The 25,138-nt window shown below is 30.5% G+C and overlaps 4 protein-coding genes across 6 annotated transcripts; 1 reads left to right on the plus strand and 3 right to left on the minus strand.

The window, feature by feature from the left end:
• Window positions 1-6,580: 6,580 nt before the first annotated feature.
• Window positions 6,581-7,847, minus strand: LOC126833433 (testis-expressed protein 9-like). Its single transcript, XM_050564767.1, has 2 exons — window positions 7,776-7,847; window positions 6,581-7,699 (listed from the first exon to the last, which is right to left on the minus strand). The coding sequence occupies exons 1-2, from the start codon at window positions 7,807-7,809 to the stop codon at window positions 6,846-6,848; spliced, it is 888 nt and encodes a 295-aa protein (XP_050420724.1). The 5' UTR covers window positions 7,810-7,847; the 3' UTR covers window positions 6,581-6,845.
• LOC126833435 (EEF1A lysine methyltransferase 2-like) lies at window positions 6,646-10,774 on the plus strand. Its single transcript, XM_050564768.1, has 5 exons — window positions 6,646-6,822; window positions 9,493-9,591; window positions 10,032-10,116; window positions 10,199-10,523; window positions 10,613-10,774. Exons 1-5 carry the CDS (start codon window positions 6,764-6,766, stop codon window positions 10,711-10,713), a joined length of 669 nt encoding a protein of 222 aa, XP_050420725.1. The 5' UTR covers window positions 6,646-6,763; the 3' UTR covers window positions 10,714-10,774.
• LOC126833436 (uncharacterized) lies at window positions 9,966-11,552 on the minus strand. 2 transcript variants are annotated; one of them, XR_007684947.1, is made up of 5 exons: window positions 11,397-11,552; window positions 11,176-11,328; window positions 10,978-11,112; window positions 10,748-10,886; window positions 9,966-10,689 (listed from the first exon to the last, which is right to left on the minus strand). XR_007684947.1 is itself a non-coding variant. In XM_050564769.1 (4 exons), exons 1-4 carry the CDS (start codon window positions 11,527-11,529, stop codon window positions 10,816-10,818), a joined length of 492 nt encoding a protein of 163 aa, XP_050420726.1. In that variant the 5' UTR covers window positions 11,530-11,552; the 3' UTR covers window positions 9,966-10,815. The 2 variants fall into 2 exon arrangements, 1 of the variants encoding a protein (XP_050420726.1); XM_050564769.1 differs by having other exon boundaries at window positions 9,966-10,886.
• Window positions 11,553-16,562: 5,010 nt separating this feature from the next.
• LOC126833443 (uncharacterized) lies at window positions 16,563-24,329 on the minus strand. 2 transcript variants are annotated; one of them, XM_050564786.1, is made up of 4 exons: window positions 24,077-24,329; window positions 20,997-21,149; window positions 19,897-20,034; window positions 16,563-17,405 (listed from the first exon to the last, which is right to left on the minus strand). In XM_050564786.1, the coding sequence occupies exons 1-4, from the start codon at window positions 24,309-24,311 to the stop codon at window positions 17,323-17,325; spliced, it is 609 nt and encodes a 202-aa protein (XP_050420743.1). In that variant the 5' UTR covers window positions 24,312-24,329; the 3' UTR covers window positions 16,563-17,322. The 2 variants fall into 2 exon arrangements, with proteins under 2 accessions (XP_050420743.1, XP_050420742.1); XM_050564785.1 differs by having other exon boundaries at window positions 19,897-20,052.
• Between the last annotated feature and the right edge of the window lie 809 nt (window positions 24,330-25,138).

Below are 25,138 nucleotides of genomic sequence, written 5' to 3' on the forward strand. Positions count from 1 at the left end.
CAAATAACTGCAATCCCCATAATTAATATTGAATTACTGCGGTGTATTTTTTTTAATTGCATATAGGTATAAGAAATTTTAAAAACAACGTCTATAAGGAAATTTTGAAATACTTTCAATTATAATAACTGCGAAAAAAATGTAACATTTTAAGAACTATATCGTATGTTACAATGTTGTATAATAGCTAGTATAGGTACTGAGTTTCTGTTGAAGATAAAGATTTTTCGATTTTCGTGTCTTATTTTTTCAGTTTCAATGTTATACCTAAATCCGTTTCGCCCCAGAGGTATCGCATTGGATTTCTATCGAAAATCTTTCTACAAAAACAACAAGTCATAATAATAATATTATACAAGACGGGTTCTATTACTACAAGGGATCAATTGTGATTTGAGGGATGAAAACGCGCATTTTGTCGATCATTCCGGCGGGTCGGTTGAAATTGATAATAAGGGTAGTATTGAATTCCGTCAAACGAGGTATAAACTGGACGTTTTTTGGCTATTCTTCGGTATAATAATACATTGTAGCCGGTGAAAAATGGTCAATGTCCGTTGGTTGTGTGACGCAATATCGTACTGGCCAAGCCTATATAACATTACATTATGCGCCAATATAATATATATATACATGATATTATTATATTATACGGATCAAAATAAAAAAAAAAGTGGAAAAATAGGGTGCTCTGAAGAGAAGGCGCGGAGGCGGCACATGTGGTCAGCTTGATTTGTTTTCGATAAGCGAAAAGGTACGACCCCGAGGGACCCTTTCTTGGCGTTGTAAACACAACATGTAAAAAAAAAAAAACGCCCATTCACTTATATAAAACATCCCGAAACGGGATAGCCATATGCGCGCGGTAGGTTATGTTGCATAATATTATACATGGATGGATTTGTAATAATTTAAATTTCCGTATAGAAACCGCTTTTATTCGAGGGAATAGAAAATAGGTTATAGGATATACATAGAAAAAATGAATTTCAAAACGAAATTACCAATTTTTATTGTGGAAAAAACACAGCACAAACGGTATGCGTACAACAGTAGTACCTACCTCTTAGCAATACGTTTTTACGATTACCTGTATAGTAAATACATATAGAAATATATTAAGGTCGTAACTTCCGTCAGAATATTGAAAACATCTGATCAAGTCGTAAACCGCCGTTTTTGCGTAATACCTATGCGACGACTTGTAGTGGCGGTCATGGCAAAATAGGGAAAAATATTGTATCATTTCTTCGATTGAAATAAGGGATTTATTGTTACATTTAAAAATGGAACACACCAAGAGAGGGAAAACGTTATTGTTCGGCACAGCGTGCAGTGAAAAAGTACTAGAGGACACACAATAATATACCTAAATGCTAATATTAAACTAGTTATTTAGATCAATGTAGGTAGATAAAAAATACACAAATTATTTTTTTGCCACCAGCAGAATAGGTTTAAATGTTTAATAGTGAATTAACACAATATACAATAAAATAAATATATATATATATATATATATATATATATATAATCCCAAGTATAGTTAGTTAAACAGATCAAATTTTAAAATAACAATAACTAAAAGCACAAAGTATTTAAATAACCAAAAGAAATCATACAATAAAAGTTGAAAGATAATAAACAAAATGATTACAAAAATAGTGGATTGCTTAAATGTATTTATAGAAAACTCGCCTCCAATATAAACTATAACATGATACAGTTTATTTATACACAAAATAGATCCGACATCTTAAAATACAGTAAAATCATTTTTATAAATACCACATATTTAAAAATTACTATTGTACAAGACAATAACTTAATACTTATACCACAACACATCTTCATTTATATAATATAATATATAAATATTGAATATACACCAATTAATTTCTAGGGAAACAAGTTTTTTTTACATTAATGAATAGGTCAGGAAGGTATACATTAAAATACAACTAAAATTATGAAAGGTTCTATTTCAATTATTTTATTTTAATTTTACAGTTAAAGTCTGAACTAGAATGGTATCAATTGTAAAGTGTAATTCTTCTAATTTTTTTTATTGGCCATTTTTGTTAGGTTTATAAAAACTTATAAATTTAATGCTCAAATATCATTTCTATTAAAATGGGTGTAATTTTGAATTAATTTGTATTAGCTAATTTAGAATATTCTTTAAAGTTATAAAAGAGCCATTCCCTGCTATAGTTTGAAGGCGTATTGAAAACATGTGTGTAATCATACATACAAACCACAATCATACGTGTTGCTTTGCTGTATTAAACCGCTAGCGTACACATATTACCATTCCTCGAGTTACTCTAACGAATTTCTTTACCGAATAGCCCATTGATTCGTCGATTGGTTGATTCGTTGATTTCAACCTTCTTTATTGTAACGTAAATGAGATACCAAATTTTAAAAGTCTCATTAGCACTCCTGTTGGTTCCAACAATGTGTATGTACCGAACAACTTGTGGATGAATCCACAAACATTGATATCCTTGACAATTATAATTTAAATGATCTACAACACGCACCCAATCTTGCCCATCATTTGAAACTTCAATGTAATAAGAGTAGCGCCTAAAATATCAAATAATTCAAATAATTTTTAGAGTAGTGTTTGTAAAACAGTATATTAAATGAAATATTAGTAATAGATTAATTGTGGAAAAGTTGTCAAATAATAAAAACAAAATATGAATAACTAATGCTTAATAAACAATGTGAATAGAAAATAATTTTTCATTCACTGATAAATTTGTTTGCTTTACTTATAATTAAAATAAATTGTCAACAAATAAAAATGGTTAGACATCCATAAAAGTCACGAATGTTTTGAATAATTATTCAAATATTTTTTTTTTTAAATAATGACGATTTCAGTATAAAATATTTATAAGTTTAAAACATACTTTTTTCTGGCAATGTTCATCCCATAACGATATTTCAGTAAAGTTTACAGTTTATGGAGTAACCAACCTTATCATATTAGTACCCGAGGTGTTATTTCTAACCGTGAAACCCCGAGACCGATGAATTAAATTCAAATCAGGAAGTGGAAAACTATGAGCCTCAAAAAGTATATGCTCATTGAGTTCTAAAAAATTAAACGCGTCATAAAATAAAAAGTACCTCGAGAGGCGCCTCGTTGTTGATACCAATAATTATTTCACCTGTTGGATAAATGTTTTGCAGCAAACCTTAGACACGCTAAGAAAGACTTTTTTTTTATCCATTATAATATACACCTTGAATAATATACCGTTAATCATAAATCAATTAATATTCAACGGTATAGTTTACTTATCTGTTCTACGATAGGTAATAATAGCTGTTTTGGACATCAAGTCATTTGTTTCCCTTTTTTCGAAACACAACTTTATAAGTTACATCCGTTTTCTTTAGTCTTTTATGAGGGGTATAGGATGGGAGGCGAATACCGCGTATGCTTGTAGGACACGATGATTGTAAATAAAGACATGTTTACGCCTGAATTTCAGTTGAATATTCTGAGGGTTCGCCGGCATCGATATTTTGTAGCTACAAAATCGCTACCCGTGAGTCTTGAGGGGGATTACCGGTGGGAGGGTAAAGGGAAAACAAGGATAAGAATATAATATAAGGAAGATGGCTAGGACAGAAAAGGGTGACTGGGCGGATATGCGGTATTCACATGTGGAGGCGTCAGGAGAAAATTGTATACATCAGTTTTGAAGTGCAATAAAATATTTCGTACACGTTGTTGTATATATCTGCCAGACTTTGGTGGCGAGCGGAGTGTACAATGGGGTTTGCGTGGAGAGCCCGAGAGAAACCCTTGAGTATAAGGGCCAAACCGAAATCTAAAAAACTTGGACGGTCCGAAAGGGGATTTTTATTATTGTACATATTATATATGTATACATTATACATATAAATATTGTTTCCATCCGTATTCAAAGCGCCTCGACCAATGATAATTCATTCGAACGTGTTAAAAAGACAGCTATGTATACGTGCGCGCGTTTGATACACGACCATTCAGCGCCTTTGCCGGCATACACAGGCAATATCCGTGCCCGTGCAATGGCAAGAATATTTATATGTAAAAACTTTCAAACAGTAAAATAAAAACAAAACAAACTTCACTACATTCAGTAACCCGTAATTTATGTGATTTTCCTTTGTAGGTACAAGCAATGCGACTTTTTTTCATTGTATATTTATATACGTACCTACAATATTACACACAACGCACCATGTTGTGTACCGACTTTTCTAGTTATTATTACATACTGTATGGTTGTTGTTGGTTTTTAGTTTTTTATTATTAAGGGGAATATAATACTAAAAACCTTACGGTTGAATTAGATATGTACGTTAAGTTAAAATTATCAAGTGTACAGTAATTTTGGTAAGTACACGATAATATTTCACTATTTCAGGTTTTCCAAACTATTAAGAAAACTATGTTTAATTATTGCCGACATAATATTAGCTAAATATTAAAGAGTCATAGGGAAATCGATAAAAGTAAAAAATAATATACTATTTAATTAGTAAAATAAAGAGTAAAAGATTGTGAACTAAGAAAAATAAATAGTTTTCATACGCCCTAGAAGAAAGGCCTAAAGAAATATACTTAATGATAACAATAAAATACCTAAAATATTCGCTTCGTGAATGAAAAAAACAAATCAATTGGAACGCTTAATTGTAAATTTATGTCCAATGTTGCCTGAAAAAATTCATCCTCTTTCCAACAAAAACCGGTAATTGTAATCCGATTATTCTATTGTGTGCGATAAAACTATCATAATTATATTATTTAAAATACTAAATAAGCAAAAGGTTGAAAAATGTTAAATCGGGTGGATGGATGCAACATACATAAATAAATCATACTAACTCGTCCTAAACATCAGCTGTTTTATTCATTTTATTTGGCATGTTTTGATTTTAAATTATATGGCACGGCCTTCGTCTTCCAAAGCAAGTGGTGATCAAATCGACCACACCGACTTATTGATCAGCGACATAGGCAACCTCTATCAAAGCGGCAGATATGTAGTATTGAATTTGTACCTATTTTTACCTACTTTTTTAGGTTTGTCTTACATACAGTTTATTAATACTATAGCCCAAAATATATTACATTTAGTTAAAATTATAATCAGTTGTACTTGTTTTAAAATGTTAAAAGTAAGCTGGAAGTGTGTCTCGTTTTGGTAATTTTGGTGTAATAATTCTAATTTTATTTAAAGTAGGTACTAAGTAGTACACTAAATAGAAAAATATAATATGCCTCGTTGCTTTCATTATAAAGCAAAATAAATCAAATGTCCTACTGCAAAAAACAACACAAATACGGAAAAATTACAAAAAATATATTATATGAAAAAAACAAAATTACTAAAACTTTATTATGGAATCTTTTATTTTTGGTTATTTCTTATTTTTATGAAATATTTGACTAACAATTTTAGTTATTTTTCATTCGAAATCACCCATTGGTTTCTATCTGAATTGAACATCAACTCGTTCCCACCCTAACTTAATATCGTTTCATCGAGTGACTATCTTTATGTGTGGTCAGTATTATAATTATTATTTTCACATTTCATTTATTGTATTTATTTATTTACATTTGATTCTATTTTGTATAGTTAAATATTTCCTATAACAACGGTTAGGTAGTATATTATTATAATTAATTTATAATTTTTTTAGTTCTAGTAGTTTTTTTAGTTTATAGTCTAACTCATGGGTTCCTAGAATATTATTGTAATTAAAGTGAAGTGCCTCGTTGTTGATACCAATAATTATTGCACCTGTTGGATAAATGTTTTGCAAGCCTTAGACACACTATAAAGATGGACTGCGCGTTCCTATTTCATTATATGTCGGTGAGCAGGATCAACATTCCAGTCATTACTCATTAACTCCTTAAAAGTTAAGGCCTCGTTGGTAAGACAAGACACAAGATGTATTTTCAGTGAAAGCTTAAACTTTTATTTTGTACAAGTATTATTGTTACGAATGATGGTAGATAAAACTGCTAAATAGCTTTGTCAATTTAAACATGATTTTTTTATCTAATAGCTATAACTAGGAAATTATTTATTAAATCTTATCGTCATAAAACTAATGTTTGAAAATGTATTATCACTATTACAGTTACAAACCTGACAGAGCCGCAGAGGCTGTGCGAAATTAAGCCCCAGTAACCAATTCAATAAAATAAATAATTTTTATTTTGTTTAGAAATTATCATATTTTTCATTTTTTAAACTACTTACACACACCTACGAAATACTTCAATTTAAGTAAAAACAATTTGAAAATGGTGCCAACACGTTCACGAATCACGTGTACGGGCTACGGTGTACCTACTCAAAAAATATATACTTACCCTTAAGATACTCAGATTATTATTCACACAAGTTTTAGTTATAAGCAATCGGCTATCTGTAATCTGACATTGAGCATTTTTTTCAGGACATATCAATTAAAACTAAAAGTCATTACAAGTTATTTATTAACAACCGAATTTATTTGTAAATATCTATAATTGGTGCGCTATCTAGTGGTAAAAAAAAGAAGCCGAGTGTTATCAGTTAAAAAGTAAATCTCATAGTGATAAGATTTTGAAAAAAATTCGACATGTGCATTTTATTGTACATAATAATATATTAAATTATTTAAATTATATAAAAATTTAAAAAAAATCACAACAACTTTAGTAAATCAAGTTTTACAATACAAAACAACAATGATTTCCGATGATGACGACGGAACTCAAAACAAAACAAACTTGGCTACAGAAGAATAGTAAGTCACAAAATAACAATATATTATTTGCTTTCTAGAAGATTGCTAAATTCGTTTTCCAATAAAGTTATTTCTTCAAGTAGTTTTGTTCTAACATTTTGTTTTTTCAGCGAATCGATTAATTCTAATTGTTTGCGAAAGCCCAAAACTAATAAGTCTTTTTCTTTCATACATCTATTTAGAGCTTCATCATTCTTTACTAATAATCTTGCATATTTATCTTCATTTTCCTTTTGGGCAATCTCTAATTTTTTAACTGTATCTTTAAGCAATTTGTTCTCATCGATAGTTTTTAATACAGCCGACCTTTGTTTTTCATGTATAATTTGTTCATGTTTATACTTCTTTTCTAAAGCACCCAAATCTTTCATAACTCGATTCAGCTCAGAATCTCTTGTTTTTAATGTTCCGTTTAAAACATCAACATCCTTATCATGTTTTCTTAGTTTATCTTTGAGTAATGATAGTTGATAAGTACATTTATCTTTTTCTTCAATCAGTTTTTTGTTTTCATCTTGTAAACGATCAGTCGCATCATCTTTTTTAACAAGTTCACTATTTAAGCGATCAATTTCTTTCTGTAGAACATAGTTTTTTATAGTTACCTCTTTACTTGAAATAGTTTTCATTTCTTCTATTGTATCTCCATTATCAATTATTTTCATAAATGTTTGAAATTCGGATGTTTTTATTGGTTTTTGTTTAGTTTTTTTGTTCAATTCATTCGGCATGTCATAGCATTCTATTTTATTTTTTATTTCATTAATCTCTTCCATAAATTTTCTGGTTATTTTATTGTTTTCTTCATACTTCATTTGTAGAACTTCTTCATTTTTTAAAAGTTCTCCTTGTTTAAGCTTTTGTGCCATTTTCTTAACTTTTAAATATTCACAAATTTAATATTATAAAAATTGTATACTTATTAAGTATTGGATGCATTAAACTTTACTTACTAATATAACTCACGGTTAAAGCATTTAACCCCATTCATTATTAAAATTAATATTATATACAACATACTAAACTATATTCAATCCTAGGAAATATTTTGTTTACATTTTGTTGCTAATGATTAATGATAACAGTTTGTTGATATTTGATAGCAGATTGTAATGATATTAAATACTACAGTGTGGCCACCAACCAAAAAAAATTATTAAATTCAAAATATTAAATTATACTTTTTGTTTAATGAACAGCTGTGTAATAACTAGAATAAATGTATCTTAAACGTACTTCACTATGTAATAATTAAATTAATGGTTAACAATATGATCCAATGTACTATTTAAAATAATAAATACCTATTAAATTATAGATAAAGCTTGTCTTTTTTGTCTATTCTCATCGTATAAACATTATGTACATGATTGTAATGTTTAATAATTTCAGTTTTTAATAATTTGAACATCATTTGAATTTACCCCTATAAAACTAGATAAAAAAAAATAGTATACAATTTTTTATACTATTTTGAAACTAAATTTAATCTTTGTACTCTTAATTTTTATAATATGATGACCTAAAAATTGAGTTTAAAGGAATATTAGTAGTTTTTATCGGTTAAAATGATATAAAAATATGTTTAACAATAATTATATACTTAGTAGAGATATTTTTAGAACACCAATATCAGTCAGTGATTAGGTATATCGAGAAGGTACTTTAAATGTTATTGAATTTTTTAAAAAAAAGTCTCTTAAAAAATTAGAAAGATCTGTTTTCTAACTATATCGCAAAATCCTTAACAGCGAAGTTGGATATTTTATATTTTTAAAATATTTTTAGGGTTTGGGATTTTTTTGTCATACTACTAATCTGTTAATCATTTGAACGAAGTGGTTAAAATATTAGGCTTATACGAAATCCGAATAGGCAATGATTATAACAAATTCTGAAGAAAATTTTTTTTTTATTATGACATTTTGCGTTTACAATTTATTTCGACAATTATATATATATATATATATATATATATATATATATATATATATACAGAGAGCTCAAGAACGTATTTACAAGAGAAACAAAAACAAAAAATAATAAATATAGATTAACTAAATTGCAAAGCCAGCCTCAAAAATAAAAGAAATGACATAATTAATTACAAAAACATTCGTGGTAGAAAGTATGGAATTTAAAGTTGGGAGAATATTATGAATGTGTAAGAAACGGAAAAAGAAGGAGCGTCTATGGATGAGAGCTGGACACTCAAACAAAATATGAGTGAGATTACAAATTGCTTCTTCGGTATGAAGAGTACAGAGAGAAGAATCATTTAGGGATAATTTATAAGCATGAGCAGGTAAAAGGGAATGGCCGAACCTTAATCGACAGAAATAAACAATCGCACTTCTAGGCAAAGTGAGATTGGTGAACCATGACTCGCGAGGAATGTTGGGAACAATAGCTTTATATTTATTGGCAAAGTTGGCAGGTAAAGTGGACCAGAGAAGAGACCAAAAAAAAAAAGAAATAAAGTGCCAACGTAGGAAGGGAATGAAATCGGACCAAAAGAAAATATATATATATTTTAATTTACCTAGTATAATAGTGTAAAGTTAAAATAGTATAAAATTAAGTGTAATATTACAACGAATATAGAACCGTATTTTAAATTCAATATAAAGCTGGTACTGTATAATTTTTACAATGATGTTTTTTTTATAGTTGGAATGAAGCTTACACGGTAGAACTAGAAAACTTTGAAAACTTTGGTGATCCCGGAGCTGAATGGTTTGGACGAAGTATAGGACAAAAAATGATTAAGTAAGAGTATACAAAAATAATACCTCCAATGAATAATAATAAATTGATAATTCTACCACAAACACTTGCTAATTATAATCCAAGTTCTACGAATAAATACAGTTTATAACTAACGTGTTGTTATACCACAATCTATAAAGTTTAAATTAATTTTGGTTATACGAAGCATGGTACATATTTTAATTTTAAAGCATTAAATTAAAGTTAGATAATGAAAAACAAGTTCTCTAAATTTAGCTGTCAATCATTATACATGTTTTGCATGGAATGGTATGAAATTCTATTATTTATCACCAGCATAATCGTCTGGACAAGTGTAGAAGAAATAGCAGTTAATCATACCGCAGTTGTCTAAATTTGTAAAAATGCTTAAGACTCAAAAAGAAGTTTTTTATTTTTTTTTTCGTTTAAAAATTACAAAATAATAAATATGTTCGCAGCTGTATACAAACTAACTGTTCCGTTGGTCCAGAAGAGCTTATTTTAGACATTGGATGCGGCAACGCTTTACTATTATCCAAATTAGTAATGTTTTTATTTTTATCAGTTATCACAAAGTATAATTCACGCCTAAACTATATTTTTGTATTTTGTTATTTTGTATTAGGCAAAATTGGGTTTCACTAACCTTTATGGTATAGATTATTCTGCTCCGGCTGTAAAACTAGCAAATTCCATAATTCAAGAACAGAATATTAATTGCATCAAACTACAAGTGTTTGACTTTCTTACCGACAGTGTGAAAACACTGCCGTTGTTTAGATTGGCTTTGGACAAAGGCACTTACGATGTGATTGGTATGAACGATGAAAATAAAGAAAAAAGAAACATATACAAGGAAAACATAGTTAATTTATTACAGCCAAACGGTATGTTCCTGATAGTCAGCTGCAATTGGACGCAGCAAGAACTTAATGATCAATTTAGCGATGGTAATGACTAATAGGTTAAAACGATATAAAAATATTTTTCATCTAAATATGAATATATTTGTTTATTTTTTTATTGTTATTACTCGCAGTTTTCGAAATCATGCAAACTATACCGACACCGACATTGCAATTCGGAGGAGCGACCGGCAACACAATATCGGCAATTCTTTACAAAAAAAAATTAAAATAAATTATATGAAAAAAAGAAAAACATTACAACGTACTTTTTATTATAATAAATTTACTCTAACGTGTGTGGTTGAACTATCCAAAACTAGGTATTTTGCGATTTTTAATAATTGCTGTGAAAAATAACGGCGACCACAAATGCCAAGTACGTCGATATCACGGCTTGCATTGCGCCTGAAAAACGGATATTATCGTTGGTAAACCACGGAGACATGTAAAAAAGGGTCTATGCTTTTTTTTTTTGTATAATTATCAATATACTTACTACTACAGGTACCGTCGTCTTCGGTGTAAAACTCTTCCCTGCATTGACACACTTTAGTATCTCCCACGGTCAGGTTCACCTCGCATTTGGCCAGTTGGATGCATTGAACATCCCGCTCGCAGGGCTGTCCCAGCTCTACCGAATGTGTTTTGGTTAAAACGAATAAAACAAAAAAACATTTGACGACCTAGCGTTTACCTTGTGGTTGTGTTATGCAATTTTCGTTAATCGGATGTGTCTGGTCAGCACACAAGCATCGTTTCCGGTGGTCTACCGGATCTTCGCCGCACGACGTCTTGGGCCACCGTTTGCAATTGCTGTCGGTGGTACATTCCATCTTTCTTATCAAGTCTGCAAACGATTTTTTTTTTTTTAATGACATTTTTGTACCGTATTTGAGCATATTTTAATCCTTTTACGTTTGATGTTTCCCACGACGACTCCCCTGCTGTATCTGTAGTGTGGCTCGCCGCTCGTCTCTTCTGAGCAGCACACCGCGTAGATTAAGACCGCAATCGCGCTGACGCCGGCCATCATGCTGGTAGCACGCATTTTGGTGGAATGAGCCGAAAAATGAGCTTTACCAACAAAGTTTCTCACCGCCACACCATAAGAAGGTCGGTTTTGCCCATTTCCTGCCGTGCAACGCCCACGCCCAGCGGCTATATTTTATTACTATATAATGTTTTCGCATAATAATTCCATTTTGGCCGACGTGGCTGCACGAAATCCAAACATTTCGGTGAAACCTTGAACCTCGTTTGACCACCACCCACCTCTTGCCTGGTACCCTGGTAATGTAGGAATCGCTTAAGTGTGTCTATATACGTATAGGGTACCGCCCGAGCAAGATAGCACACACGAAACGCGGTCGTATGGCGAATGAGCTAATAAAGAAAATGAAAATTTGGTTATTTCCGAGTGCCTATAGTTACCCCAGAGAGCGTGCCAGAGGACTATATACAATTTCAATACACGCTACTGCGGTGGGTTAAAATAGACATGTCACGTGTAAAACATTGTATAAGTACATACTGAGGTAAGTACTGTCTACCCGATGGAAAACAAGATTTTCCAAAGAAATTTCATCGACGACATGTTCTTATTTCTGACGTCATACACCGTGGGCCAGCAGGTCGCACGCTATGCTCTTAAACTTTATCGTTTTATCGAATGTGCACTTCCTTCTCCTCCCTCCCTCCCCCCCCCATCATTCCTCTCAAATCGTGCAAGGTTATAGATACGGTTTTTGAAAGCCCCAAAAGGTAGGGCAAAGAACGAGTAGATTTTTTCCCCTTTGTTTAGTATATTTAACTTTATATTTATACTTTCAACACGCAACGATCTAATCGCAAGCGTAATATAATTAAAAAACGCGAAACACAAAAAAAAAAAATTCAACAGCGCGCCTGTAATACTTTCATTGTAAATATTAATACATATTGTAAACAAGGAAATTAAAAATATAATAAAAGTTTTAGTAACCACAGCATATTATTAAAAAAAAACCTGCTTGTTGTTATAGGTAGGTACCACTAATGTGTTGATTGGGACTTGGGCTCGACAAAAACCTTGGCTTTCCAATGAAATTGTTATTTTAAATTTCTAGTCCGGCAAATGTTCCTAAGCCGTTTTTACACCAATGTTGCAAGTACTAATATTTTATCCTTATTAGTTATTAATTATTATACAATCATTTTTAGATTAATCTTGTCGCCTTGTATTGTTCACAGTTTGACTTCCAACCTCTTTACGCCTTTGGTTCATAACCTTACTATTGTTATTAACTTGATAATATTCGTATGTATCCATGTCTGATTTGCTGCTGATGGTGCAAAACGTCAGCAACAAATCAAAAACATGGATAATGATTACATCAGAATATTGTAAGGTCGATAATATTTCAATCCATGCGAAAACTTAAACACATTGACTATTGTTTATTTCCTGTAAGCTCATTGTAGATTTTTTTTTTGTCTTTACATTCGACTTTTTATAATAATGCGCTATTTTTTAACCCAACCTATATTATTACTATAATTATCACTGAACTCTGGTCATTATTTGCGGATTATAAGTTCAACTGAATGACACAAGTTCAATACTGTTACATAGGTACTGCATTTTAAACATTGTCTATCCCTGGTTAGCACTTGGCAGTAGTTAGTACCACCGGTTGAGTTAGGCGAAACCATTAGGCTCTAAACATTTAAATCTAGATACGAGTAACATTTTGGGTTTCATAGTCATAGTTTCATTTCAATTCGCATTTTTACATAGTGCGGTAAAATAATAAAGTTATGATTTTTGTGTAATCCTAAATGCTTTAAACGTTAGCAGTCGGTATGGTAGATATTAAATTTTGAAAAAGACAACGTGACAAATGACTGTAACACACATAAAGAAAAAACATAGTATAAAGAGATGTGTATTTACAAATTCTAAAAATGTATATCTGACTCGAGAATATTGTCAGCTTAAGGTGTTGTATTACTAGTATAACCTACGACTTTCTAAACTATTATGTGCTCACCCAAAACGAAACCAAATTCGAGCGAAATTATATTGTTTAAGTTGAAAATGTTATAAAAGAAGTATTTAAAAAAAATAGATATGAGACGCACACAATATGTATTTGGTGTCGAATTGGCGAATGTACAATCATCCATAGGCGCCACTAGAAAGGTGCTAGGGTGACTTAAGCACCCCAGACCCAAAATTAGAACACCCCCCCCCCACAAAAAAAAAAAAAAAACTAAACCCCAATCCTTTGATTTGTTCGCATAAAATTGTAATAATCTACATACTCTGTTTAAATTTTTTTATTTTACAATATTTTATTGTAAATCTAATGTTTTAAAGATAAGAATTATTATGTTTAGTCAGGCATACATTAAATCCGATTTTTGTTTTAGTCAAGCGGGTAAAATAATATAATTATGCGTAGTCCCGAACGTATTGAATTTTCATAGGTAGGTACAGATAGTTGAAACGAAAGATATTAAATAATAAAAAGAAACTCTGTGTACACATTACATGAAAAGTTACACATAATCATTTTCTGTACATTTCACACGGGATTTATGAAAAGTTCGATATATTTTGTTTTGTAAAAAAATCAAACGATACAGCGCAGTTTAAAATAAACCGTGTTAACACATCTGTGTGCATAACTAAAAAAGTATATCTGATTCGAGAATACCGTCAACGTTTGATATATTACTAGTAAAACCTTAAAAATAAAATCCGAGCGAAATAATATCATGAGTTGAAAATGATTTGAAAAAAAATAACAGATACATTATGTATTTGACGTCGGATTAGCAAATGTACAATCACTTGAGTAAGTTTCGGATACATCCACGTCACTAGTTATATGCCGACGTGTTTCGGACTCTTTGCAGAGTCCATCTTCAGGGCGATAGTGGTCTCGGCTGTTCAACTGTATGGTAACTAGTGACGTGGATATATCCGAAACTTACTCAAGTGATACATCAATCCACGAAAGTTTTAACGCATTCATAAATGTACAATCACCAAATAATGAGTAAAAAAACCCTAAAAAAATGGTTTGACTAATAATAATAATTAGTAGAGGTAGTTATTGTTTTTGTTATGTGCTATTGTTTCCAATTATATATTAATCCATAAAAAATTGAATTTTAATTTTTCCACAATTGTTTACCGCATTTGGTAATATATTTCAACTTTGTACGAAACAATTTAAGTTGGTCTAACCGTGTAGTAATAATTTATAATATGTTTCGGATTATAAATTTAAAAGTGAAAAAGTATAGCACTAATGTATGACAATATAGAAATTCAGTCTTGATATTAGATGATGACATGGAAGTTTATTAAATATATGTAATGGTGTTGCAATACACAATTGTTTCTGTAAAATTAAAAAAAAAAACCTTACACGCCTCTTCGTTTTATACAACAGATATACATGTGAATTTATTCTTTAACTTGTGCAAATATGCAGTTTTAATAATAATATCACGTTTATAAATTCAATGACAATCATACTCGATAAAATAATGTACTTGTATAGTCAATTCTATATAAAACAGGCGTTTAAATTCGGTGAAATTCATTCATTTTGCCTCACAGTTTAACTTAATTTTGTACTTCATAGAATATGACAATGTTTGGCAAGTTGTCTATTTCATTACTATAAAAGTATAAAAGTATCCTAGCTGCTAGCTGTACTGAAACATACCCACCTGAACTTTCAGCTGCATCCAAAAGTGAAACCGAGGTAATTTATATTATTCTTTTAAAACTATTAGGTAGGTTTTTGTCAATAATTTGCTGAATCATTAATAATATAAAAGTTTTCCTTTATATCTATTCTTATCGAGGAAACTATTATTATTTTTGCTTAAAGCCTAACAATTAAAAACTCTTGTCATAAGTATTTATAATCAAAATAAGTTTTTAATATTGTTGGTTAAAAAATGGTTTTGATATTCGATTTAAATTAGAATCTTAATTTAATCATCTAAGTTAAATTCATTTATATAATAAATTACTATAAACTTAAAACTTAAAACTTTTTTTGGCCCAAAAATTTACTAATTTCACTACTCTGTAAACCATTAAATATTAAGTTTTATCACACTTTGATTTAATAACTATGTATTGGTATTTGTAAATCTGAACGTAATAAATAATGTAGGATTTATTCTAAATAAATTAAAAAATTTGTTTAAATAAATTCGGCATAATTTTGTCTAAGCTTTACTTAAGTGTTTAACTTTGAACTAAATTATACGTGTGTTATTAAATAATGTATAGACACATTTGTATATAATTTAGTAATTTAACTTCTAAATCATTAAAGTTTATAATAATAGGTAATTCGTTTTTAGCTAAAGTATATTTCTGTTATATTAGTAACCAATAAAATAATGTTTAAAACTATTTTTAATTTTTAGTTTGGGTAATAAAACGTTAAAGCTTAAAGACCTGCTACTACAACTAAAATATTTTCTAAATTAAGTTTTAAAAAATAACCATTTTTTAGGTTTATTTTTTATTTAGAAATTAGTAATACATTTTTTTATATAATTTTCATTTAATAAAAGAAATTTCCTTCCAAAACAAAAATATAATACTAATCATATCTACATAAATAAAATTCATACTTTTATTTATAATAAACAAATAAAAAAATTCTTAATTTTTTTATTGCTATTTTATTAGCACATATTCAAGTCTATGCTTTATAATATAAATGTTTGAATTTATATTATAGAAATAAAACCTGAAAAATATATGACTCTTTAACTAGGGCTAGGTATTTTTCACACGAAAACCTTATTTTCTTAGTCTACATTCTCAGTCTTATTAAAATTTTTAATAATTTTATCGTAAAATACTTATAGGTATTAAGCGTTGAAACGTTTGACTATGATTTTATCATTTTGAAGTATAACATCCTTTTCCTACTTAGTTCACTGTACTATTTTTAATTTTTAGCCGAGGATTTATCGTGAGGCTTAGTATTACTTAACCTCTTTTACTTAAATTGTTATAACGTTTAAATATTAAAAAGAGAAACTACAAAATGTGTAGTATGTATTTTTATTTTAAAGTAATAGCAGGTTTTTACCCAAAGTATACATTTTGTAAGGTATGATGATTATAGTTAATCAGCGATAACAAAAATATAATATTAACTTTTCGTCTTATCTTATCTTAATTTGGTATAAAAATTCATCTTAGTGACCATTGTTTTCGATCTTAACCTTTCAATGCTCATTTTTATTTTCAAAACATATTTACTGATTTCTCATAATAACATGATGGTAAATTAAAAAAACAATTGAAACAATAAGTAAGTATTGTTATTACAAGTTTGAATAGTAGCTGAGTAAGTTGAAACTGTTTTATAAAGAGTATGGATGATGACAAATATATATTTTTTTTATTACTTAAGTGCACCGTCGTTTAAATATTCGTTTGGCCTTCGAATAATTATTTAAATAAGTTTATTAATAATAAGAAATAGCTGAAACCCATATAATCCTGCAAAAATGAGCAATGTGTTGTTAGTTTGTATCACTGTTGTTTCACATAATAAACATTTGTATGCTTGTAATAATTAGGTTAGGTACATTAAAAACGTATTATTACATAATGATAAAAATATTAAATATTAGGTACACCAATATTGTAATTAATACAATTAAATATAACTCGCCGTGTTGTTTGTGTAAAATATTAATAATAAATATATTGTAAATATAAGATTACATCGGTACTTAATAATTCAGTGGAAAAAAATTAATGAAAAAAATTGTGCATAAACTTTTTTCTACATCAGTAAAGACGACTCTAAGGTAAGCGTTCATTCCAAAACCAAGAAGCAAGGACTGTCACCAAGATGGCAGCGTAGTTGAAAGTCAAAAGGCTGGCATCTAAAAAAAATAAATAATTGTTTAACATGAATTCCTAATATAACATAGTATAATATTATTGTGTATTATAACTGTTATTTTTTTCAATTGTTTTACTTTATTTTAGTAATAATTACCATTACCGTATCAATGTGTTTTTATCCAAACACGATTTATAACACATTATTATTATGACAGTAGGACGTAGGTATTATAAAAAAATTATAATGATTGAGTATTGACATAACCAATATTTTATTCGTTTTCTAATTCAATTTTGTCCATTTTCGAATACAAAACTAAAAACCTATGTGGGTATATTTGTGTAGGCGATGGTTGTATGTAGTAACTACTCTGAAAATTACCGGAAATTTAAACATATATATGTTTTTTTTTTATCATTGTACTGGCTATGGCGTACGATATAAATTAAATAATATACCTAACGCTTATGGGCATGTCAAAATATCGAATAGACGGACAGCCACTCTATTAAATATATAATAAAAAAAGAAATATATTGAGAACGGGGCACCTCAGGTCGATTAATTTTACTATACCGAACAGTTAAGCAGCAAGCCGGCGTAACGTGGGCGTAGTTTTGAATGAAAGCCGCTTTAACGGTAGTTTTCCGTGTCTGGCGTTTTTTCTTTCTAAATAAGTAATGAACCCGTGCCAAAGAAATCGGATATAACGAATAAAAGTGTCCGGTGTTTGACGATAATTGACAACACATCATAAAAAAGAAAGCTATCAATGTTTTTTGCGAAATTCTATCGTACACGGTTATTGGAAAAAAATAACAAATTTAATCAAATACTACCTAAGGAGGTTAAACATTCATTTGGTTTTTGGCGATAACGGCCTTATTTGACGGTCGTTCGCGGTTGAACTTTTTAATAGGAGTCACGCAATCCGAACAATAACAATGACGATTGGCAAACGGTCGGTTAAAATTAATTCAGCCCAGTTATATTTATATATTGCCATATTGGTTTTGCGTTTGGGCTTCTTGCGGTCGACGTTCAGATCAATTAAACTAATTGACGCGCCCACTACATACACTGCAATAAACGTTAATCAAATGTTTGCCGTTGTCCGTCAAGTTATAGAAACAACTCTAAATACCTGTTTGCTTGAACAAAGGAGTTTCCTGTTCCGAAAATAATTCAAATTGAATATTCCGAAAACGCCCACGTGCCTGACAAAAATAAACACTATTACACGCAAATTATTCGTTAAAAATACTATTTTGACAAACCATCACCACAGAAACAACAGAAAAGAAACTATCCAATTTTTACATGGGCTCTTATTGGACGAGACAAAATCATGCCCGACGCGGAAAATGGCGACAACATTGTTGTCGGCGTCAACATTTAGTATATGAACAGTGTAGCCATAAGTCACAGAAAAAATGAAAACAAGGAAATATCCGAGATCTGGCAACACTGGATAAAACTCAATATGTCTGACCGTTTTTTGATAAGCTCCAAGATTCCCTTCTGTTTATTCTGTATCATCACCGCCCAAGAAGAACTAGGGGGTGGCTTATGGCTATAGCTGTTGTTTTAGTGTGACGCAAACAGAAGGACTAAAAGGCAGTCTGCTTAGTAAGAAGAAAAAAGTGATAGTTAAATAAATCGTGGTGATAAGATTTAAAAAATGGTACTGCACTATCTTGAAAAGAAGCAATCATATTTTAAGATAAGTGGTAAAAACTTATTTCATCATATTATAGAGTACCAACCGTTTAAACAGTGAAGACAATTTTTTCTTTTTTGTGGTAACACTGGTTTTAGTCCTTCTGTTTCATTCACTATGACATACACGCTAATATAGTATTATGCTATAGTTCATCTCTTAACATTATTACTCTATAATATGCTAAGACAATAATAAAAAATATTTATAAACAACGCATTTTTCATAATCATTTTCCAGAAGAATATTGAACGGGATTTTTATCAGATGCAAATCCGAATAAATCCAAGTCAGCGTTAAAACTTTAATCTTAGTGCATCCTAAAACATATTCTGGCTAAAATCCTATTCAAAACTGTTCTAATAATTTTTTAACAATTTTGTGGACATGCTCTATTCTGATAAATGCCGCCGTCCAATTTTCCATATTAATACCTACCGAAATTTTTTGTACTCGCGAATAAGATTGAAAGTCAATAATAATATATTTTACTACTACCACATTGGAGGGGCGTTATCAAAAAGGTAAATAAACCTTCTTACTAGTATAAAAATATTATAGTCTCTAAATTTCAATTTTTTTTTTTAGAACTAAAAATATGTGTGACGAAATCTAACTAATAGATGAAAAAATTAATCTATGGCAGATAATTATCAAAAACTGTTTAATGATGTGTATGCTGCACGTCAATTACCCAAATGAGTTATATAATAACTGGTATTAAATAACTACTATGAAAAATATGTTGTTATTGTTTAAATCACAATATTGGATTCGAAAAAATAATTATTTATAAATTAAAAATTACAATTGCAAGCCTCGTTTTCCTCGATGAACCCGTCTTTACACGTGCATATCTTTAACCTTGGATTCGACGCCGTTCCGTTTTGCAAGCAAATAGCATTCGGCAAACACTCCAAGTCGGTCTCGCACGATGATCTCAATGCTGGAACAAAAAGAGGCCCTAGCAAAAAGTTAGTGCATAAAGGCTATTAATATTTCATCCGAATGTAAAAAATAATTGTCGGACGATCACAGAACATCAAAACCAGAACTCGACAAAGCTAGAATAATGCGTTTGTGTGGTGGTGAACGACTAAAAAAAAATATAGTAAATTAAAGATGCCAATGGAAACATTGATTTTTTCATTTCAAAAAAGTATTATGTAATTTGTATACAACGTGTAATTATCACTTAAAGTGTAAATTTAGTACAAGGCAATTAACTCGTATTAATTGTAATGTATTTGTATATATGTTAATATAGGCAATTAAGATATATATTTTTAGTGCTACCAGTTTACATAAGTTATTATTGTGTTTTTAATAATATACGCTTCACTCGTGGTTTTTTTCAATGGTTATTACTTATTAGGTATCGATTAAAAGTTATAGTTGTAATAAACTAATTAAATATTTAAATAAATAGCCTGAAAGACTGTCTGCTGTTTTATGCGCTCATTGCTGCTGAAATACATGTACTCTATAAAGAATTATGTTTGAGGTTATGGGTTTATTTAAGTATGTAATTATTTTATGATATAAAACCACAAGTGTTCCTTAAGATTTTTTTCTAGTTATAGTTTTTTTTGGTCTATTATAAATGTATTGGATTTTCGATTCCTTAAAAGCCGTGTTGGCCCTATCAAAGTGCAATGTCGAGACAACAAAAATATTTTCAGAAAATCATCGACCTTATATAATTGTACAAATAATAATACTCCATTACGGTGTATACATATTTTGATTGTTTTATCCCATTTAAATGTGTATAAAGTCTATGGAAATGTGTTGTTTTATCTTTGCAGTGCATTTACATACACAAACGGTTTTCACAAGCCAATGTCTTCGTACAAAATACATGTATTATATTCGTTTAAAATTTAAATAAAACAACACTGTTGATACCTCTGGGTTTTTTCAAACACTCTCCGTTACTCGGTTGTTTGCCGTCCGCACAGAGACATCTTCTTTTTCTGTCAGTCGAGTCCACTGCACAAGAAGTGTAATGTGTGTCTAGACAATCCGAATCTGTACTACACTCTCGAATGGCCGCAGGAACTAAAAAAAGTAAATTTCAAACAAGTAAAAAATAGTATTAATATTTGCCTGCGAGTCAACTTAAAGACGCTCAGCGGTTAGATTAGCTTAAGGCGCACTGTGTATGCAAAATGTCTACACCCATGTACACCGACAAATAGTTGATAATATTTCGTAGTTTTTTTTTCACGGTGCTATCATAAAACGTATAATTTAATATATTTTTTTCAAGTCGAACAAAATCGATTGTTTATCAGTGTAAACTGATTTATATTATTATATACATAGCAATAATGTTCATGTTCTGTGTTTAATACAAATCCTAAACATTGTCGTTAGCCGTGGAAGTTTTATACTGTGTGACAAAATAGTTTTACGGCTAAAGGTCATCGACTAACCATGTGTAATTCGACTGTTTACGAGAAATCATTAATTACTATTGCTCATACCCAACACGATTAGGTATAAGGTGCATGTAATATAATATTATGTTGTTGTGCTGATATTGTAACGTTTTACTTATTAACGAAATGTCATTGACGTGCATCTATTACTAGCAAATAAAAAGAAAACATCATTATCTGTATAAGATCATTTAATATATATACGTCTGAGGAGCAAACGTGTAAAAAACGTTATCTACAAGTGCTCTTGATGTGCAACGGTTTAATAATAATATTTCTCTCTTTCGTTTGCTAACAATCCAATTTATCTAAATAACGATTTACTCTCAATTACATATAAGAAAAAAAAAATTGATATTTATCATTGCCAGTAACCTATTACCCATTTTTGTGTTAACCTTTGTACCATTTTCGCGGTTATAAACGCTATTTCGCAAAAATAACATCATATACAATAACGTTTAACACAGTGTAATATGTATTGTATTAATCGTAATTAATTATATTTTCGTCTGATTTCTATTGCGAAACATAATTTAATTAGCGATAGTCAACTAATAATTTATAACCTGTCTATATATAATATCGTACATCTGATTAGTTTAAACAAAAACCGTAAATCCGTCTCGCCGCTCCTTGTTTCATTTGTTTTGTGATTATTCGAACCTGAGGTTTTTGTCCGAGATGTACAATAACAAAAATTATTATAATTGATTGACATCGAATTTCCACTTCTTATTTTCAATAATTTAAGTGCCATAAGGCTATACAAAGGATATTTCACAAATTGTAGCTATGGAAAAAAATATATTATGTGTTTGACTGATCACCACCTCCCAACCCCCTTGCTATGAGTCAGTAGGTATGGACGCTACCACATACAGTTTGCTGTCACAAACATTGTGGTAAATCGATATTCGATACCTGATCATTAAGAACGAACGAAAAAAACCCAAAACTAATAACGTCGAAAAATAAATAGTAAAAACCTTTTGAAAATTAAATATGTTGTACATTCATCGAGACAGTCGGCCGATATAATAATATATATTTATTTAAACTTGTCAACTCTGCGTGGTGAACATTTTTAATAGTTTTCTTTATTTAGGGTCTTATGGGGTAGATTTGATTAAAAGTAATTGAAAACAAGGCCGATTTAAAAACAAAAAATAAAAGGGCAGTGCCATAAAAGAATAAAATTACATTGAAAAGTTTACCTATTTTCTATCATAATATAACATTATATAAATGTGCATTATAAATTGTTCATACCATAGAATACCACCATTATTTATGTACCATAGAATTATTGTATATTTTTAATCGCTAGTTTTAAAAAAAATTGAATTTAAATTTACCTCAGGAACTTAAATTTTTGTTTTTTAAAGTTGTTGACGTTTTATTTTTAAACACATTTCATAACGTTCGGAATTTTGATAAACAAAAAAATATAACATACTGTTACAAAAATATAAACATACTGTTAACCAAAAAAATATTGCAACAACCGTTAACAATTTCATCATCTGACCCTTTATGTAGATACCTATACATATATTTTAGTTACCGCGATATCAAAAATAAAACTGCACGTGCAAATTAAGTGATTACAATATAATATGATAATTTATATAAAGTAATTTTAGGCCGAACTTGATCTTTGGCGAGGTCATTGGTCAGCGGTTAATTCAGACGTCATCTTAATACATAAATACCCATCAAAAGGGTAGACCTTTAACAAAGCGGTATATATACATATATATATATATATATATATATATATATATATATATATATTTTACCGTTTCTCATATTTATATACATTTTTTTCCATTACTAAAAATAATATAAAACAACTAGGTACAGACAATACTTGACTATTTTTGTTTTTTCAAGTGAAAAACGCCAAAGTTTATCTCTATATAATACACCGCCGGGGGTTAGTAAATTACACTGGATTTCATGTCTTATAATTTTTGCAGTATTTCCCGTGCACGTACTCGGTCATTATAATATACATGTATATACCTACTAGCTGTAGTAGGTGTGCAATTATAAAAAATATAAAATGTCATGTATAAGCTTGTTGTTATTGTTGTTGACGTGCTCGGCGAAGGCGTTAAACAGTCCGTTCTTCGATAGCGTGAGCAAATGCCGTAAACGAAGGTTTTTTTTCTATTCTTTTTTGCTCTCCGTTTTCTTCCTCTCTCTCTCACTCTTTCTTTTTAATTTCCTATTTAATGCCCGAACACGAGCTTTGATTGTAACAATATTGTAGTAATTATATTTGCACTGCCGGCCGGATCAATATTATTATAATAGTATAACAACTAGTTTTTGCACTTGATATTTTATTTTGAAGGTTGGCCTGGAGTTAATCCGACCGCAACAGCAGTAATAATAACAATGACGAATAGTAATATTGTTATTATTCAACTCGGTAACAACAGCTAGGTGTACTATTCTCAGGTTCTCTACGTTTAGTTCGGAAAACTCGACTCAACTTGGGCTTAACTAATCATGTAATCAGTAGTGATGTTTTACCTGAAATGTTCTTGCTTTGCGTGCTACCGAACGTGGTCGACCACCTCTTGTGCCTGGTGGCCGTGGCCGCAGCCGCCGCCGCCGACAATGCGGGAAGCTCTGTGTCGGGCCGCCGATGCTGTTGTTCCAGATGTCCGTAAGGTCCGACGACGGCCGCGGACGCCATCAGCGGCGACAGCAACAACAGCGCCGCAACACAACGGCGGACAGGCTGCACCATCGCTGTATTGGCCATGGTCGACTGTCCGGTGTCGCGCCTGAATAACGAATGCGCCCGTCGACTGGCTACCGCCATACGTGTATATCGGTTGCATGAGTTGTGCCCCTGCGGTCCGTCGTGGGTTCGACCAGTGCGCACGCCTATCAATAACGCATATATTTTTCTTTAGTCGAGTTTTCTTTTTAATTTTTCTTTCTTTTTTTTTCTAAATCACCTAAACACGCAAACTGATTAATGTTGTTTTATTATATCTCGTGTACACGTACGTACACACTGTTCGGACGGGTCAGCACCGACCCGAAAGGGTATTCGATTCCTTCCTCTCAACCCCTCTCTCCCTCTTTATAATGGTCAATGAAGTGCAAAATTGAAATTTATTATTTACGCAAAGCCTTCTCATGAAAGGTCACACGTCCAGACGTGTACGCGGTGGGTGTTTTTTTCGTTTCGTTCTACAATATTGCAATTATTATTACGGGTATTTTCTTATGCAAAAACTCGTGTTTCGTTGTTTTTTTTGTACCTATATTGCCATGGCGGTATTTTCATAGCAAGCAGACTCGTGTGTAGACAATAAATAAATAAGTACACATGCACGAAACGTCTTTAAAGGGCCGTAACGCGATCGTCCGGAAATTGACCTCGTTTTTGGTAAATAAATAACGAACCAACTATAGATACGGCCAGTGGAAGTAACTACTTGTATATTATGTCGGGTACGATTTCATCATTATTACTCACACGGACATAAGAATTGTACTCGCGGTAAGAGCGGGCGGGTAGGCCAATACACTGGGTGTAATTATATTAACAACGTTTACCGGTCAAATATATATTATATT

Source organism: Adelges cooleyi, unplaced genomic scaffold, assembly GCF_023614345.1.
Source record: "Adelges cooleyi isolate 19-005CV unplaced genomic scaffold, UGA_ACOO_1.1 ACOO_flye_CR_arks_rails_tigmint_CR_PRNA_2, whole genome shotgun sequence".
Classification (NCBI taxonomy): domain Eukaryota; kingdom Metazoa; phylum Arthropoda; class Insecta; order Hemiptera; family Adelgidae; genus Adelges; species Adelges cooleyi.

Coding starts and splice junctions, on each gene's coding strand:
- LOC126833435 (XM_050564768.1), top strand. CDS start 6,764: ATGATTTCCGATGATGACGACGGAACTCAAAACAAAACAAACTTGGCT. Junction 10,117..10,198: donor CTTTACTATTATCCAAATTA/GTAATGTTTTTA, acceptor ATTTTGTATTAG/GCAAAATTGGGTTTCACTAA. Junction 10,524..10,612: donor TAATGATCAATTTAGCGATG/GTAATGACTAAT, acceptor TATTACTCGCAG/TTTTCGAAATCATGCAAACT.
- LOC126833433 (XM_050564767.1), bottom strand. CDS start 7,809: ATGGGGTTAAATGCTTTAACCGTGAGTTATATTA. Junction 7,700..7,775: donor TTTAACCGTGAGTTATATTA/GTAAGTAAAGTT, acceptor AATATTTAAAAG/TTAAGAAAATGGCACAAAAG.
- LOC126833436 (XM_050564769.1), bottom strand. CDS start 11,529: ATGCGTGCTACCAGCATGATGGCCGGCGTCAGCGCGATTGCGGTCTTA. Junction 11,329..11,396: donor CGTCGTGGGAAACATCAAAC/GTAAAAGGATTA, acceptor AATCGTTTGCAG/ACTTGATAAGAAAGATGGAA. Junction 10,887..10,977: donor AGACGACGGTACCTGTAGTA/GTAAGTATATTG, acceptor TCCGTTTTTCAG/GCGCAATGCAAGCCGTGATA.
- LOC126833443 (XM_050564785.1), bottom strand. CDS start 24,311: ATGGCCAATACAGCGATGGTGCAGCCTGTCCGCCGTTGTGTTGCGGCG. Junction 21,150..24,076: donor GCAAAGCAAGAACATTTCAG/GTAAAACATCAC, acceptor TACTTTTTTTAG/TTCCTGCGGCCATTCGAGAG. Junction 17,406..19,896: donor GGAAAACGAGGCTTGCAATT/GTAATTTTTAAT, acceptor TATTTTTTTTAG/ATGCCAGCCTTTTGACTTTC.